General features: G+C 42.6%; 1 protein-coding gene across 4 annotated transcripts in view; it reads left to right on the forward strand.

Annotated features, from left to right (window-relative positions):
* TAOK3 (TAO kinase 3) overlaps positions 1-17,282 on the forward strand; it is a 95,423-nt gene that overhangs the window by 57,606 nt on the left and 20,535 nt on the right. For 3 of the 4 annotated variants that reach the window (XM_063351511.1, XM_063351512.1, XM_063351514.1), the window contains 3 exons: positions 1,101-1,182; positions 7,058-7,225; positions 9,974-10,180. In XM_063351511.1, the coding sequence (XP_063207581.1) occupies positions 1,101-1,182; positions 7,058-7,225; positions 9,974-10,180 (457 nt within the window). The remainder of the gene's footprint in view (positions 1-1,100; positions 1,183-7,057; positions 7,226-9,973; positions 10,181-17,282) is intronic. The other variant, XM_063351513.1, reaches the window with a different exon arrangement.

Genomic DNA, 17,282 nt, shown 5'->3' on the forward strand with positions numbered 1-17,282 from the left:
AGAAAGGGAGGGGGGAGGTACACGGAATATAGAGGTAATTAGATTTATTTTTCAGTGAGTGACTTCAAAATTCATCAGAGCTCTGTGACTAGTAAATACTCCCTGTGCTACAGGCTTGTTCCGGAATCTGAGCTTTGCTACAAGAACACTTTGTTATTCTGTGGGAGCAAAGGGGTTACCCCGTTCCCAGTTTTCCATCCTCAAGAGTGGAACATAACTACCGAGTGATGCTTGGCAGCCGCCACAGATAGCTTGAAACAATAGTTCCTGGGGAGGTGTGAAAACCCCCCAGTTACACTGCTAGGCATTTAAGTAGCATAATTGTTTCATTGCTGATCATTTTATCAAAAACACGCCAGTTTCCTTATTTCATCATCTCTGTTTTGTCCATTTTTCAAGACTGAAAGAACTTGGTCTCACAGCTGCACGCTGGTACCCATGTTCGGGGCAGAATTTGCAATGCAGAGTAGAGACAACTTGTGACTACGGTATAAGAATCTGTATTCTTGATAGCAAGCAATTTTGTTTATAGTCACCTGTTTACTCTCGGTGGCTTTGAGAACCCAGGGAGTAAGCAAGGTGCCTTGTATGCTGCTTTCAAGATCAATGGCCCCGAGAAAATCAGTTTTCTTCTTTCCAGTTGTGATACAAGCTCATGTATAACCTAAGTTTTCTTGAACTAAGCGTTGTATCAAGGTGCTGTGCTGAGTCAACGTTACAAACGGTGGGAAGCTTCTAGAGAGCCGTTTTATCAGCTGGCTTAAAGAGTGCGTTTCGGGACTTACCAATAGTTTCATTGTCATCTCTCTTTAAGTAGTTGAAGTAAAATTGAAAATAGTGACTGGTACGCATAGTTCTTGCTTGGGTTTTCAGTTTGTGGTTGGGGGTAATTGGGTCCGTGTTTGTTTTAAGTCTTTAACTGTTGAAAGAACTGATGGGATCAACTTACTCAGAATTTGGAAAACTCCAGTTAATTTCTCTGCCCTAGAACTAAAGAACAAATTAGCCGAGGTTTTCCTTTTGCTTTGTGCTAATGAGTCTGCATGCATTCCAGATCTTAAGCTTCTCTTTCATCTAGAATTTTTTTTTTTTATTTACAGGTCAGACTCCTTTAGGGGATTTGTTGATTACTGCTTACAGAAAATACCTCAGGAAAGGCCATCATCAACAGATCTGTTACGGGTAATTTTTCAAATCTTTTCCAGAAATTTGCCAAAAACCTGTTTGTCTACCAAAATAATTCTAAAGATAGTGAACACATATCTGCCCTTCTAAAAAAAAAAAGTAAAAAAGTTATTTTTGCTCTCGTCTGAGAGAGTTAAATCAATAGAGTTTTGGGGTCTTCTAAAGAGTATTATACCCTGTTTAACTTTGTTTCCTGACGTTGCCAGTTATGTCAGTCCCAATTCTCTTTACAATGTGACGCTCAAGAGTTGGACTCCTGCAGTAAAGCAGAGGTAGGTTGTGTGGTAAAGCAGGGACACTGCTGAGTGAGGGGTTATTTGCGGGAGCAGCCCAGCACCTGCTCCTCTCGCACCCCAGCGCTCTGCAGAGCTTACATTTGTGCTCGAGAACTTGCAAGCCTCATGGGATAGTATTGTGAATAACAGGTTTTTTAGCTGAAGAAAGGACCTGTCAGCAGGAAGGATAGAGAAGAATTTAATCTTGATATATTTTTTTAAATATTTTTTTTTTTCCAACACAGTACTGTATGTACTTTAACTGAAAGTATGACCAAGGGCAAACAGGTCCAGAGCTGGGTTAGTTGAATCTGTGCTGTAGAAGTGAATCCAACCAATAGTTTTCTGCGTAGGCAGGACTTCGAAGCGTGTTTCCTCCTGCTTTGGTGAAGAAGGAGTTTCCAGCAGCCTCTCTGCTGTCCTGTGCTGTCAGTGGGATGCCCCGAGCTGTGACTGTGCTGTAGTGTGTGGTCCCTCAAAAAGCAGACAGAAATGAGGGGGGAAACCGGAGGCAGCCCTGTTTGCCCTCTAAATGGGGGCAGAGGGAATGGTGAAACTATAACTTGGTGCAGCTTGTGTGAAGCAAAGACCTTTTTGGAGCAGTTATGCAGCTTTGTGTAAAGTAATGTAACCATTAACTAGCTGATATTCTTTTTTTTTTTTTTCTTTTTTCTGCTTACCTTCAGTAAGGAAAAATGCTATTTTTCTGCTGTGTAACAGGCAATACTTGCTCCTAAGCTTATATGCAATTCCAGTAAGATTTAAGGCTTGTAATTTGCTACACGCTTTCTCTGTGGAAGTGACAGAAAATCTAAAAATCCATTTTAATTGCTACTCAAAATCTAGACTTAACCAGTCTTCCTAAGATGCGCAGGCAATAGCAAATTTTCTGCGGAGCTGGTAGTGCTCGGAGAATTATACTCCACATGACCAGAGGACTGAGCTCTTAATAAAGATTTACAGATAGTGGCTGATTATTTAAAGGAACACGGGTATTAGAGATGGAAAGAGATTGGGTGACCTACGTTTATCTCCTGGTCAGAGCAGGGTTGTTCTGTGTGGGGTGCTCTGAACCGTCCTGTCTTGTCTTTATTTTTTTTGGCAGATGCAGATGAAGTTCAGGAAGGTTATCTTGACCTTTTTTGCTTAGTAATGCTAATGTGAACACGATTAATTCTTTATCCGTTGATACCTTTTGAATATGCATCTCTTCGTGATCGTTCTGTCTGATCTCAGTTCAGCTCTTAGTTTTGCTGTATTGTAAATCATTCACTTGGGCCTTTCTGATCCACTTTTTTGGGTTGGGGTTTTTTTTTGTCTGAAGTTCCTGTGGCTGGATGGGCATTTCTGGCGCTACCATACATCTTGTGAAGTGTTTGTTGCTGCAGGCGTGGTTAGGTGGGAGCTGGGAAAGGCTGGCTGTGCTCTGCGGTGGTGGTGGTGCTGTGTTCTTCTGACTGCTGTCTGGTGCATGAGTGCTGACAAATTTGGTGCCGACTGTAGATCCCTCCTCATATAAGTACTTATCAAACATACTTTGCATCTGTTTTCTTAATTGTGTATTTCCAGACATGACTCTTTTTTTTTTTTTTCAGCTTCTGTCTCAAGTTGTGCAGTGTTGTATTTCTGTCTGTGTTTCTGATCTCCATTTTCCAATAATTTCTTTGTCCTGGATGGGTTTTGAGCACCTCCTCTTGATTCATTAATATCTTGTAATGTATTTCCTTCTTTGCTATATTTATGTATCATACTTAGCCGTTAAAAGTAGCAGGAACAGGATAGGCCTAGGTTAATTTCTTCCCCTAATCAAACCACCAAACCCAAAAGTTGTTTATATCCCTTTAATAGTTTCTATACCCCATTAATTAGAACTTGTTTTGGAAATAATGGTATCGTTTGGGAAAGTGCCTTGTACGGGTTCATAATTGCCAAGAGCATGTAGGAGGGGGACCTGTGCTGGGCGTGATGTGTCCAGAGTTTGCCAAAGTTTTGTCAGTGAATCATAAATCAGTTCCAGGTGAAGTCACCGGGTTCCCGTTTACAGAAGTATAGGAACTGCTTATAACTCCAAGGGCTTCGTGTTTGGGAAGTTCAGTAGCAGCTTCCGTTAGAAGGTAGAGATGTGTGAAATCCTGTCCAGCCCCTTTTCCATCAGGGTTTGTGTGGTGGGTTTTTTTAAGCATTTCCTTTATTTAAAATTGATGAGTGGCCCTGCTATCCCTCCGGTTGCCGTACGTAGCTGCTGGTGAGAACTGCATGGCATGCTGCTGTTCCACACCAGGTAAACGGGACTCAGTTTTGCCTTAAATATTTGAGCAGAGGAATTGCTAGCCGCTTGATTTCCACAGCAGGTTAGATTGCTGCTCTGTGGCTACCTGGCAGCCTTTTCATGCTGATATTTTTGTTCGAAGGCTACCATTCAGCCTTTGGTTGATAGCTTCGCTTGTTGCTCTTTCAGCTCAGTGAAATGCGTTCTCATGGATGTTTCTGAGCCTGTTGGCTCTTGAGGAGAGAAACAGAAACCCTGCGCACTTTAAGGAACAGCGTTGCACTCGCTCTGTCCTTGCTTTAAGCCTGGACCACGTAGAATATTTAACCCTCATGCCTTCACTCGCCAGGTAAAGGCGGAGGAAGGAAGTTGTTTGTACTCTCTCTTCAGTGCCTCGTTTATTTTTATTTTTTTTTCCTGCGATACACTTGCGCTGTGGCACATAACTGGCGTTTTGTTCTCTGGTTCTGCTTGCAGCACCCTGACAATCCTTTGACCAGCTAATAGGTTTATGTTGTGGGTTTCGGAATGATTCATTCATGTGGATTGGCAGCCTTTCTGCTCTCTAGGAATCGTGTAAGTTCACTGAAGGATATGATTTCATGAGTACCTTCGGCTGGAGTCTGTACACACAATTGGAGCTGAGCTCCTATGCTCAAGTCATGTATAGTCAGTCTTTTTATTTGGTTTTAGACTTTCAGAACAGTGGCCTAGATGTTCCCTCCTGCAGTACCTCTCCCTAAAGCTTGTTAGATTATAAGATTGAAGATCTTTTTGTGGTTTTTCGGGTTTTTCGCTTGTGTACAGTAAATAGGGATAGAACAAATATTTTTTGTGGCCACGTTTTCTTCAAGAGAACTGAATTTTTAAATAAGGTGCTTGAGAATTAATACAGTTTGCATTCTCTATCCCAGATGAAAATAGTCAAATGACTGTAGTGATATTACAATGCAGCTGAAATAAAAAATAAATAAAAAAAACCCTCAAACCCTCTCATCAATATTTTTTACTCTTACTAGTAAAAGCAATTGTAAAACTTCTTTTAAACACTTCTTCCCTATTTTTCTCAGCTTGCATGACACTCCCAGGAGACTTGAGTTCTATTAGATACCACCAACTCGGTACATGCCTTTAGGACTGACCTCTTCCTCCCTTTGAGTCGTTTAGGTTCTGTTGTTTGTGGTGGTTTTTATTTGCAATTTGGAGCAAGCAGCCAAATTAAGTCCTTTCAGCTATTGTTTCTTAGAGTTGCACAGTACCTAGCAGAGGGGTGCCTACATCTTTTATGTGCCATTTAGACAATTAGGTAATGTGAGTGAGCAGTCAGAATTGTATTCACATTGGCTTTCACTTCTGTGCTTCTGCCCTGCAGCTTCCCTGTGGTTGCGTCCTGATATTTGGGTAGCGCTTGAATGTGAAGCATGTAGTCTGTCCAGTGAAATGAGTATTTGCGCTGCTAAAGAATATGCGTAAACACGTAGACACTGGACATATAGGATGGATTTAAGTTCAGGATCATTGTTGCAAATGCATTACTGCTTTATAAAAATTATCCGCAATGAGATAAAAATGGTTACCCTTTTTCTAATCATAGATAAGCTGCAGATGGTTGCTGTTTACACAGAAATAAACGGTGGTTATCTGCGCTGAGGAGCAGAAATGATTCATTTTGCTTCTCCGTGAAATGGTGTTTGGAACTTTTAGCTATAATTCGAAAACGAACACCATCACTACTAGCAAAAAATTGATAGTGAAATGATTAGCTGTTCCCATTAGTAATACTCAAATGCACAACAGTTTGAATTCAATTAACAACAAGAAATAAGCCTGTGGCATGATACGGCCCATGTTTGTTTACAAATCATTAAAAGCAGATCAGCTTGTCCTTTCAACTTTTTTTGTACTTAAGACTTGCCTTTTTTGAGTACTGGCTTTCATGTATCGGTTAATCCAGCTACAGTTGGATGTAGCAGCTCTTGAACTTGAGTGATGGCAACACATCTAGGGTAGAGATGCTCTTCCCTGTCCCGTGGGACCCCGAGTTCACCAGGTGTGGAAGGAGCTGGGAGGCCAAGTGGGCAGACATGTGCCTCTGGAGAGTTTCTTTGCAGGTGGGGTCCAGCTGTCGAGTCTCTCTAACAAAAGGCAAGTGCAATGCAGGGCAGAGTACAAGTCTTTTCCCCTTTCTCTTTTTTCATTGTTAATCTTACTAGAAACATGCAGAAGATGTTTGTGCCTTCAGGCCATCTCCCATGTTAAGCAACATACCTCGCTGTAGTGATTCCATGTAGAATTTCAGCAAGTGTATACTCAGACTATCTGCTTTAGTTGAAGATTAAATGGGAAAGCTGTGAGGATTTCATACTCTACTGCAAGTTGTACAGTTCAGGAGAACGGATCTGATAAATCAGAGAAGAGCCTTTAATCATGTACTTAAATTCCATTGAAGAACTTATTTTTCAGTCTGCACTTAAAACCTGTGCTTTTCTAGTACATCCTTAGTGAGAGGTGATAAGAACCTGATTTTACTCTAACCCTGGCTACAAATTCTTTAAGTATAAATAAACCTTGCAGTCTTAGTGGTTTTATGCATGAATTGAAATAGATAGATGCAGGATAAACTTTTACATGCAGCTTAAGCAGGTAATCTTGCATAATCAGGATTTGATTCTTCTTTGTCCTTTATGCATTTTGTTCATTTTGAAGTCCTATGCCTTTGGAAGGTTTGAAGTGGCACTGTCTTATACCGTGCACCCGGCAAGCGAACGAGCTCGGGAAGGAACGAATTAGCTGTGCTGCCTGGAGAGCTCAGAAAACCCCAGCCTGGTCCAAATTTCAGATAGAAAAGCGAATTGGGGAGTCAAGGCTAAAGAGAACTTGCGAAGGGTCAGCCAGGTCTTGCACCTCTCCATCCACTACTCAGCTTCTCCTGCTACTGATGTGCCCATGCGCGGGCCTACACGTGCACAGGAGTTTCAAATCGCAAAGTGATTTTTGCCTCTCTACTTATAGGTTTAATAGAGTTCTGTGCTTGAGCAGATCTTCTGACTTCAGGACAAAACATTTTGCAGCCTACGCTTTAAAACTCTTAGTGCGTAGTATGATGGGTTTGGTTATTTGATGTAGTGATGAGCACAGTCAGTGTATTCAGTGCTGAGTGTCTGGAGTCTTTCATCATGGGTATTACTAATTATTGAATATGGACAGACTAATTACTGATATGTACTGTCATTTCGGGTGCCTCTTAAAAGAAGTCACCGTGTCCCTATGTTTACATCGAACATACTAGTGCCATGTCTGAAACTGTGTTTTATTTCCTTTAACTTAGCATGATTTCGTTCGCCGAGACCGACCACCAAGGGTACTAATAGACCTCATACAAAGGACAAAAGATGCAGTGCGTGAGTTGGATAACCTTCAGTACCGGAAAATGAAGAAAATCCTTTTCCAAGAGACGCGGAATGGCCCACTGACCGAGTCTCAAGAAGAGGAGGAGGTACTCTTATTTTGTTACCCCATTTACACTGTTACAAATAATTTTAGGGCAAGTGAGATGTTCCCCCTGCTGAAGGGGGCAGAAGAAGCGCAGCCTAGGTGAGGATGCAGTCCGTGTGGTTGGAATATCGTCTGGATCAGCAGAGATACGGGTAGGATAATGAGTGACAGTAGCCTTTACTTGGTGTTAGATGTGCATTTATTGGCAACTTTAAAACTTTCAGGTTTTTTCAAACGGTGGCTTTTCTTCTGAAAGCTTTAGGTAAGAAACTCTTTTGGTGGGAGATTCTCTGTGAGAAGAAAGTGGCCCACAGCTTGTGTGAAGGAGGGTCTCTTGACAGTCCAAGCCTTTCAGTCCCAGAAGTACAGTCAAGACCACTTGACTAATGCTAATATTTTTTCCTGTTACCATCACTTGATCGTAAATGGGCCTATCAGTAGCTGAAAAGCAAACCACCAAATTAGTAAGGACTTATTTTTTTTTAAATTCTTTAATATTAAAGAAAAAAAATTCAAGACATAAAATGTAGCTTCAGTTAAATCTTATAATAAAGAACCCACTTAATCAGTGTATAGATAATTGATGCTAACTGTGGCTTAGAGAAGGAAACCGGTCATTTTTCAGTTGATGAGATTAGATGGAAATTAATATAATTTGGTGGAGGCATGTTGGATAAATAAATCCATGACTGGTTCTCAACAAAGAAAAATTGACAGGCAAATTGATGTTTGTATTCCTTTTAGTTGCAGTATAGCAAGATAATACGCAGGGAGATGCCCAAGCTCAGCATATATTCAGGGACGGTTTTGAGGTTTGTCTATGTCAAACGTTCCTTTAAGGCTAAACTAGAGCTCTGGTTTAAAGCTGTGAAGTTCTAACCTTCCAGCGAGCCAAATTCTAAACCTCGAGCTTAGTTGTTGGGGCGGGGAGAGGGGAATTTGTCAGATTTTTGCCCTGAAACCTTCCAGGTTGTCTACCTGTGTATGAAAAGCCGCTAGGAGAGTGACAGGGTAGGAAAGCACAAGGGAATGTGTTTCCCGCTTGACTGTTCAGCAGATCCCAGCTCAACAGCTAAGCGGGACACGTGGTAGTAGTCGACTCCAGGACGTATCTTCTGTTCCCCCTGTCCCCACCTCTCAAAAAAGGGGGAAGAAAAGAGATTGTACCTCTAGGAATTAACCCTCTAATGAAGCTCACGCTCTGCATGTGCACAGCATGCTCTGCACTGCGTTTTGCCACCGAAGGAGGTTGTATTGCTCGTATCACTAACTTGGCAGCGAAAGGAAAAACGTAGCACTTGCTTCGGTTACTACTTCATGGGTTAACAGAAGCTGCTCAACTGTGAATGCCACAAGACATTTCGGTTTTCTACCTTAGACTTTCTAAGGCAGAAAAGGAGCGTTACAAATCTTTAACACTCAAAAGACTACTAATGCTTTCCTCAGAGCTCTTGCGAGAAAGTTAAGGTCGTTTGGAAAGTATTCAAGTCGGCAAGTCAATGTTAAGGTTGCATATGCAACCTCATCTCTGTCCTTTGTGCATATACATTCATTAATTACACAGCCATACCCTCATCTCAGATGCTTTGTTATATTATATCTTCTGCAACTTTATATAAGCATCTTGGAAACGTTTTCATTCTCATGTGCATATATTCTCTGTGCAATAGTATTCTTCTGGATTTTAAGTGCTCTTACACAGGCTCCGAATGATCTGCTGATTGCTTATAAAATAATCCCACAATCAAATACAAATCTGCCAAGTCTGTCAATTTTATCTTTCTGTCGGTTTCCAACAAAATGAGTACCCTGTTAATTGATTTGTAATGTAATTCTCCCCACAATCGCTTTGGAGGCCAGGACAAACTGGATGCAGTAGCAAGCCATTCATTTTGGTGAATCGAGGCTATTTCGGACCAGGAGCTGAAGGGTGTTCGGGGTTCTCGGTTCTCCCTGGGAACTCCTTGCAAGCCTCATCCGTGCCACTAGTTAATTACGAAGGACTCCATAGATTCTCTAAATCAGTCCAGATTAAGTGCATACTCTGGGATTACTGAGCTGGTATGAGTATGCAACAAGAAAAAAGGCTGCTAACTTCTGGTATTTTTAGAATCAAAAATATGTCCTGTGCGAGGAATAACTATTTACGTATGCCTAAGTAGATTACACCAGTTTTAATCACTGTAATAATGCAGGCTCTTCTGAGTCAGCTGCTAAAAGGTGAATGAAAAATTTCTTGGCTGAAAACACAAGGTTAAAGGGGTTTTTAGCTTGGCAAAATGTAATTGCTGACTGCTTGGGACATGGAGGTTAAAACCTCTACTCCTGTTAAGCACTATATGATAGTTATCAAATAAAAAACAAATGGATTCATTGCCTTACATCTTTTCTGATGCGCAAAATATGTTGGAACGTTGTTTTAATACAAACTTAGATTGCTCCTATTAACTATGAGACTCCTTCCACCAGCCATCCAGTATCCCTGGATGTCTCTTATTCAAGCCAAGAGCCGTGCCCAGACTTACTGGTAGGTGGAAAAAAATGGCTTGAAGCCTGGTGTAGCAAGATTGCAGAAGAGGCAAAAGCGAACTGCCCTGTATGGAGTATTTCATAAGCAGTTTCCAGAAATGTAGTTGCCAAAATAACGAGCAAAGAACCCTAAACTTTGCAGAGTCGCCTTTAAGTCAAACTTTGGGCGCTGCAGGCACACGCTGGGCAGCATTTGTAACGGATGCCCCTTGTTTTATAGGACAGTGAGCATGGATCAAACCTGAGTAGGAAGATGGACAGTCTGGGCAGCAACCATTCCATCCCGAGCATGTCTGTGAGCACGGGCAGTCAGAGCAGCAGTGTGAGCAGCATGCAGGAGGTCCTGGATGAGAGCAGCCCTGAACTGGTCATGATGCATAGTGACGAGAGCACAATTAATTCCACTTCCTCCGTTGTTCATAAGAAGGTATGTTCTCTGGTGCTCTCCGTAGCTTCCCGCAGTCCCTGCTATTGCTCACGTTGGCTCACCCGCGTAGGGCCCAACCATCAGTGTGCCGTGGTCTTGTGCTGAGCCATCTGCTGAGAGCAGGAGCTGGTGCCGGGCTTGCCAGAATCAAGTTCTGTGTTTTGTTGTTTTTCTTTAAAAGCTAAACTGCATTAAGATAACCTCTGAAAATAAAAAGAGGCCGCTAATGAAAGGTAGCGCTGTCAGTGTCTAGGCAGGGGTCACGCAAACTTATACTGCATGCCTGCTTACCCAGCCTTGCATGTGCACTTCTTCATCTCTGCTTGTGCCATCGGTCCTTGTTTCCTCGTGAATGATCGTACTGTGTTATGTAGTGTGGTGACAAGTGGTCCTAGCGGCTCCGCTAACCATTTACCAGTCACAGTGTGTGATTAAAATCTGCTTGCACTTGGATTTCCCTCATGAGAAGTGGAAGTGTGCAGAACTTTGGACCCTTCCCACGAGGTATGTTTTGAGTTAAGTTCCACTTGATGCTTTTCTGCTCTTTTGCTGCATGCTGTGATCGGTTGCCTCTTCTTTTCTTAGTGCTAGATATCAAGCTAAAATTGTCTAGTTGTAAGTCAGCATCTAATCTAAGATTGGTTTACTAAAATAGTTTTGGCTTGGCCTTAGCAGTGTCATTTGCTAGTGGGCAGTAAAATGTAGGTTGGTTGTGCGATTGCATTTGCAAAGCGCTTCAAAGTGTACGTATGCTTTTTGCCAGAGGAGCTAAAACATTACAGCAGCGTGAAAAGTATGAATTTCTCTTTTGGAGGGTTCCAGCAAAGCCTGGTTCTACCTAACGAAATATTTGTAAGCAGTTTTCCCCCTGAAATACAGCGTTTGTGTAATTGAATGTTGAAGCACTTATGAAAGGGAGCTCTCAAGAAATTTTGTCTTCGACAAAGAGGTTGTCTTGCATATTTAAAGATACTGGTAGATAAATTGCAAAAGTTTACGTCTTTGTCAAATACATCTGCAGTAGCACCTTTAGGGAAGACTTTATTTTCACCTTTCTGAAAAAAGTGTTAGGTACAAAATGCCAACCAGAGGAACCGTCCTAAACGAAAAGCGGCGCAACTGATTTTGTTTTGGGTGGTTATAGTTGGAGCTTTTTCTTATTTTCTGTAGGCTTCAGAAATGTGTATTAATTTTGATTTCACATGGTTAAGTAGTCATATTTACGTGCGCATTAAAATAGAAGTCATATAGAAGTCATACCTTATAATGTTACTGACTGATCAGTGCCATTGCAGTTGATCAAAACAAAATGTGAGCCACTCCCATCAAACATAAACTGCGTTTGGGAAAGGAGTCCAGTTTCTGCTTCGTTTAAGAGTAATATTTTGGTTTACAGTGATCGTGTGGCACTTCTAAAGTACAAGAACAGGGAGATTTCTGAGGCTATGAATTCAGTCCCCTTAGACTTTTGTGTAGCAGCTGTTTTCTTTAAGACATTCAGTAGTGGAATGCGTAAGCGTGACACCACATGTGAGCCCTTGGGTGTTTGGTTTGGAAAATCGGGGTCACTTGTAACTGAAGTATTGTAAAAGAAATCACCTGTAGATCACTTAGACCAGGTTTTTTACAAACCCCATATCTTCCCTGATGGTCTCTACAAAGTAGTTAACAATAGGCTGGGATTACTGCTCCTGCAGCGGGGTGGGTGTCTTCTCAATTGGCAAATGTTCCCTTCTGCTGTATGTACGCCTAAGGTGAACTTAGACTGTTCCAGTCTGCAAATATATTGCTTTAATTTAGTACATCTTTTTTTTTTAAATTCAATTTTACTTTGGGGAAATGCAATTTTTAAATGGAAAACTGCTTCACGTGTATATTTACACATGTGAAAAGACTAAAATTGGAACAGGGCATTTCAGGAGCTTCATATAAGCGTACGTCCCACTCTATATTCAAGGTAAAGTTGCTTATTCTGAAGAAATTTCAATTTGTCTGGGTACTGGCTTTAACTGTGTTTCTGTAAACTGTAGTGAAGCTGTTTTTGTTCTAGCAGGTGAGAAGTAGGGAGTGCTGAGTTTGGTAACACTCTGGAGCCCAATCACAAACAAAATGGAAAGAACCTGCGCTCAACATTAAATTAAGCTTTTGTTTTGCATTTAATCAGCCTTTAAAGGCTAAAAAGAAAATTATGATGAACATAATTAGCCAGCTGTCTCCAGTATGTGGGCACAGGGTCACATATGAGATTGTTTTGACACAGGTCAAATCAAAGTGTTGTGTAAAATTATGGTATTCCGCAAATGTGTTAATTAACAACCTCTGGATGTACCAGACTGTGTGAAGTGACCAAGATGGCAAAATTGCCTAGACTGTTGGTATTTTCGAAGGCTCAGAGCACTAAGTGTCAGAGGCCTTTTTGATTTCTTTGGGCTACAGCCCCAGAATGTCCTGTATAATGGTCAAACATAGGATGAAAAGGTCTGTGGTCGTGTGCGAAATAGAGTTCCCAGCCTTCAGTGCTTGTGGTCGTAGAGTCAGTGATCCAGTTAACTTTCACTGGCCGTTACTAGTTCATGATAGCCAAGATGCTTGGCTTAGTATTTGTAATAAATCCTCCCTGAAAAGCAGGTGCTGCCTCACTCCTTCCACAGTACGAAAGCTTTGGGGCAGCACTAGAGCTCCATGTTTCTAAACTTGTGCTTGGAACAGAAGTGACTCCTACCTGTCAGCAGAGTAGCACTTGTAGATTGGGAAAAAAAAAAAAAAAAACACTGGACAGGAAGAAAAAATAGTAATAATCCCTAATTGAATATGTAGCTTTTTATATAACTTAATTTGTAGTGCTGTCCTAAACTCCTGGGAGGACAAATATTGCAGTAGTGTCTACTACTCCTGCAGGAAGCCTGCATCGTCCTTTCCTGGGATCTCAGTCCATCCCTAGGATCAAAGACTGCTTCTGCAGGAAGATGCCTTAATGGCCAATAAATTCTTTACAGGAAATCCGTGTGTCCAGCTTGGATGAGCTGTCCTGCTAGGAAGTGTCCCGGCCCCTTTGCAGGTTTCAGGTTGGGGCCCTCCCCTGTGAAAGTCGCAATATGATCAGTGCCTGGTTTTCTAACATCTCTTTTTTGAAGACAGTTAACATAACTGCGCTTCTCCATCCAAGGATCATCTTACCTGTGGATACACGTTCTCATGTCCGCCTCCTGTTGGGAGCTAATTCAGTTTTCAGCTGCACAGGTTGAGAACTGAAAAGTAAATGACAGCTCTAATGCGAACCCAATTGTATCTGAGAGCACAAAAAAAAGAAGACAAAATGGGGTTGGGAGTTGAACTCCAAATACACTGGGCTTCAAAACCACGTAACACAGTTTTTAAAAGCAGATAAATATCTGCTAATTCATCTTAAAATGAGGATGAAGGTCTTGGCTTCCTAAGAATATAGGCATCAGTTGATGCGTCGTAGGTAGTTTGTCCTCTGCTTTGTTCAACTGCTGGTCTATGGCAGGGTGTGTACGGGTGGCTTCCCAGAAATATGATTTTGTTGTCCTAAATGAATATGCCAAGTGGTAGGATATAGAATGCTCCTACAAGGTGTTATTTTATTTCCATAAAATGTCATCATAGTAAAAAAGGTTGTTCTCTATTAATCTAAACAAAAAGCCAGTGCGGTATTGTTTTGTTCAACTGCAGTACAGAGTTGTTGCTGTTACTTCAACCTTCAAATCATCTGTACTTATGAAGATGAAAGTTGGGCAATAAAAATGTCAGGGAAATCTTCCGATTCAAATCTAGTTTTTAACAAAAGGGGGAAAAGAGGATGTTCATAGCTGATCATCACAAATTCTTCCCCAATGTCTGTAATTAAAACATACTTCTGTAATAACTTGCAACTTGGGTGACTTTCCAAATGCATTAAATTAACCTGTACACGTTGCCTGTCGCTGCCATGATTAATATGCAGCATTCCCGCTGGATTCGGGGGATGGAGAGTGCCCTGGCGTGGCTCTGCATGAGTTACAGCTGAGGCAAAGCTGAGGCTATTTTCCCACATATCAAGATTTATGATTCGTAGTTGGAAAAGGTGTTGCTTTTATGAGATGTAAAGGATGTTTAAGTAATGAGTTATTGAGCTTTGGCTTGCATGTGCCGGCAGTGATGAGCCCTCGCGTACTTTCTGGAATCGGGTCAAGCAGGTTGAAGCTTGACCGGATTCCAGCGGGTCAGGCCCTCTGGAAAAGGTTGAAGCCTTTCCTTGAAACACTCTTCCTACTTAAAACCTCTCTGTAGATTATCGAGGCATTTAATGTGATGTATTAAAATGAACGATGGCACACCGTTGTTTTCCTTGCTTTTTAAATTCCGAGAAGGAAGGGGTTTGCTGTGGTTCCATTAAAGTCCTTACTATGGCTCTGAAATTGCCTTTCCTATTTGTCTAGGAGACAGACAGTCCTTTCCTGTTAGTGAATCCCCTTGTGCAAACAGTGTTTGTGAAGGTTTTTATTTGGCGTGCATAACCAAAGAGGCGTTGTGCAAGTGAATGTGCCTTTTGAGGGCAAAGTTTGGATGTTCCGGCTTCAGGCTGGTCCAGTTTGCAGCTGGGGTGTGTGTTTGTTTCTGAATCAGCTGCTGAAGAGGATGGGACTCCTTTCTCTGTTTGTATTTTGTTAATTCCTTGCACTTGTGTTTGCTTTGTCAGTGCAAGGCTTGTTTCAGACATATGACAACGTTGTATACTGAAAAAATGTAAATATCAAATGCAATTTATAGATCTGTCTGCCCAGTTTTGATGTGATTAAAATCTGAGGTAAAGTTCTCATTGATTTTTTTTTTTTTTTCCCTGTAGGAAAAATGCTTGATTTGAAAAAATTCTGTAGGGAAAAAAAATCAGCTCCTATCTACCTACTGAATTGTTTCTGTTTGCTTGTTCCAATAGTCTTCTGAGCGGGTATTTTATTCACCTAGGATGCTGTGTTGCAGCAGGGTGTTTGTGTGGGTGATTTTTCCCTAGCGCTTCCTGGAACCAAGCTAAGTCTTTCTCTAAAAACAACAACAAAAAATCCTGATCCGTGTTAATTGTTAAGTGTTATGGGGAAGGAGTCAAGTTGGAATATCCTGAACATAAAATCACAGAATCACAGAATCTTCATGGTTGGAAAGGACCTTTGAGATCATCGAGTCCAACCAACCAACCTACAATCTCGGCCACTAGAGCATGCCCTGAAGTGCCACATCTAGATGTTTCTTAAACACCTCTAGGGATGGTGACTCAACCCCCTCCCTGGGCAGGCTGTTCCAGCACCTGACCACTCTTTCAGTAAAGTAATTCTTCCTCATATCTAATCTAAACCTCCCCTGCCGCAACCTCAGACCATTTCCTCTGGTCCTGTCATCATTCACCTGGGAGAAGAGGCCAACCCCCACCTCTCTGCACCCTCCTTTCAGGGAGTTGTAGAGGGCAATGAGGTCTCCCCTCGGCCTCCTCTTCTCCAAGCTAAACATGCCCAGCTCCCTCAGCCTCTCCTCAGATGCCCTGGTCTCCAGACCCCTCACCAGCCTGGTAGCTCTCCTCTGGACACGCTCCAGCACCTCCATGTCCCTCTTGTACAGAGGGGCCCAGAACTGAACACAGCACTCGAGGTGAGGCCTCACCAGTGCCAAGTACAGAGGCACCATCACTTCCCTGCTTCTGCTGGCCACGCTATTCCTGATACAAGCCAGGATGCTGCTGGCCTTCTTGGCCACCTGGGCACACTGCTGGCTCATGTTAAGCTGGCCATCCACCAGCACCCCCAGGTCCTTTTCTGCCGGGCAGCTTTCCAGCCACTCTTCCCCGAGCCTGTAGCGTTGCTTGGGGTTGTTGTGACCGAAATGCAGGACCCGGCACTTGGCCTTATTAAACCTCATGCAGTTGGCCTTGGCCCATCGATCCAGCCTGTCCAGGTCCCTCTGTAGAGCCTTCCTACCCTCCAGCAGATCAACTCTCCCACCTAGTTTGGTGTCATCTGCAAACTGACCGTCGTCCAGATCATTGATAAAGATATTAAACAAAACTGGCCCCAAAACTGAGCCCTGAGGGACACCACTGGTGACCGGCCGCCAAGAGGATTTCACCCCATTAATCCCAACTCTCTGGGCACAGCCATCCAGCCAGTTTTTAACCCAGTGAAGAGTACACTTGTCTATGCCATGATTCGCCAGCTTCTCCAGGAGAATGCTGTGGGGGACGGTGTCAAAGGCCTTACCAAAGTCCAGATAGACAATGTCCACAGCCTTCCCCGCATCCAGAAGGCGGGTCACATGGTCATAGAAAGAGATCAGGTTGGTTAAGCGGGACCTCCCCTTCCTAAAGCCATGCTGGCTGGCCCTGATCCCTGGGCTGCCCTGCACTTGCTGTGAGAGCTCACTCAAGATGATCCTCTCCATGATCTTTCCTGGTACCGAGGTCAGGCTGACAGGCCTGTAGTTCCCTGGATCGTCCTTCCGACCCTTCTTGTAGATGAGCGTCACATTAGCCACCCTCCAGTCATCTGGCACCTCCCCTGTTGACCAGGATTGTTGATAAATGATGGAGAGAGGCTTGGTGAGCTCTCCCGCCAGCTCCCTGAGTACTCAAATGAAAGTACTGTTAGCAACATGCTGTTAGTGTTGCTCTTAAAAATGCATGGCCAAGGTGTTCAGCAGATATTCCTGAAATATTGTGCTGGTGTTGGTGGCAGGGCGTGGTAAAACCCTCTTTATTTCAGCTAGGAGGATAAAAAGACAGCGTGCGGTAGAACCGCCATGGGATTCTAGAGAGCAAAGTTCAGGTTGGGTGACCTTGGCCAAGACACAGCAGCTGAAGCAGAAACCCATGAGCACTGTAAGGTGCTCAGACAATACACCATTAGATGTAGCCAGCCAGATATCCTGCTGGAATCAACGTGTGTCTGAACAAGTGTTCTGACTGCTTCTCCGTATCTCTGTTTATCCAGAGATTAACTTCTGCAAGAACAATTTTTTTTTTTTAGGTTACTTATTAATCCATAGTAGGATTAATAAGTAGGAGTTCTGCCTTTGGGGTTTTTTTTTTCATTGTTTCTGAGAAATTTGCTCTTTAGCA

Source organism: Chroicocephalus ridibundus, chromosome 13 (assembly GCF_963924245.1).
Source record: "Chroicocephalus ridibundus chromosome 13, bChrRid1.1, whole genome shotgun sequence".
NCBI lineage: Eukaryota > Metazoa > Chordata > Aves > Charadriiformes > Laridae > Chroicocephalus > Chroicocephalus ridibundus.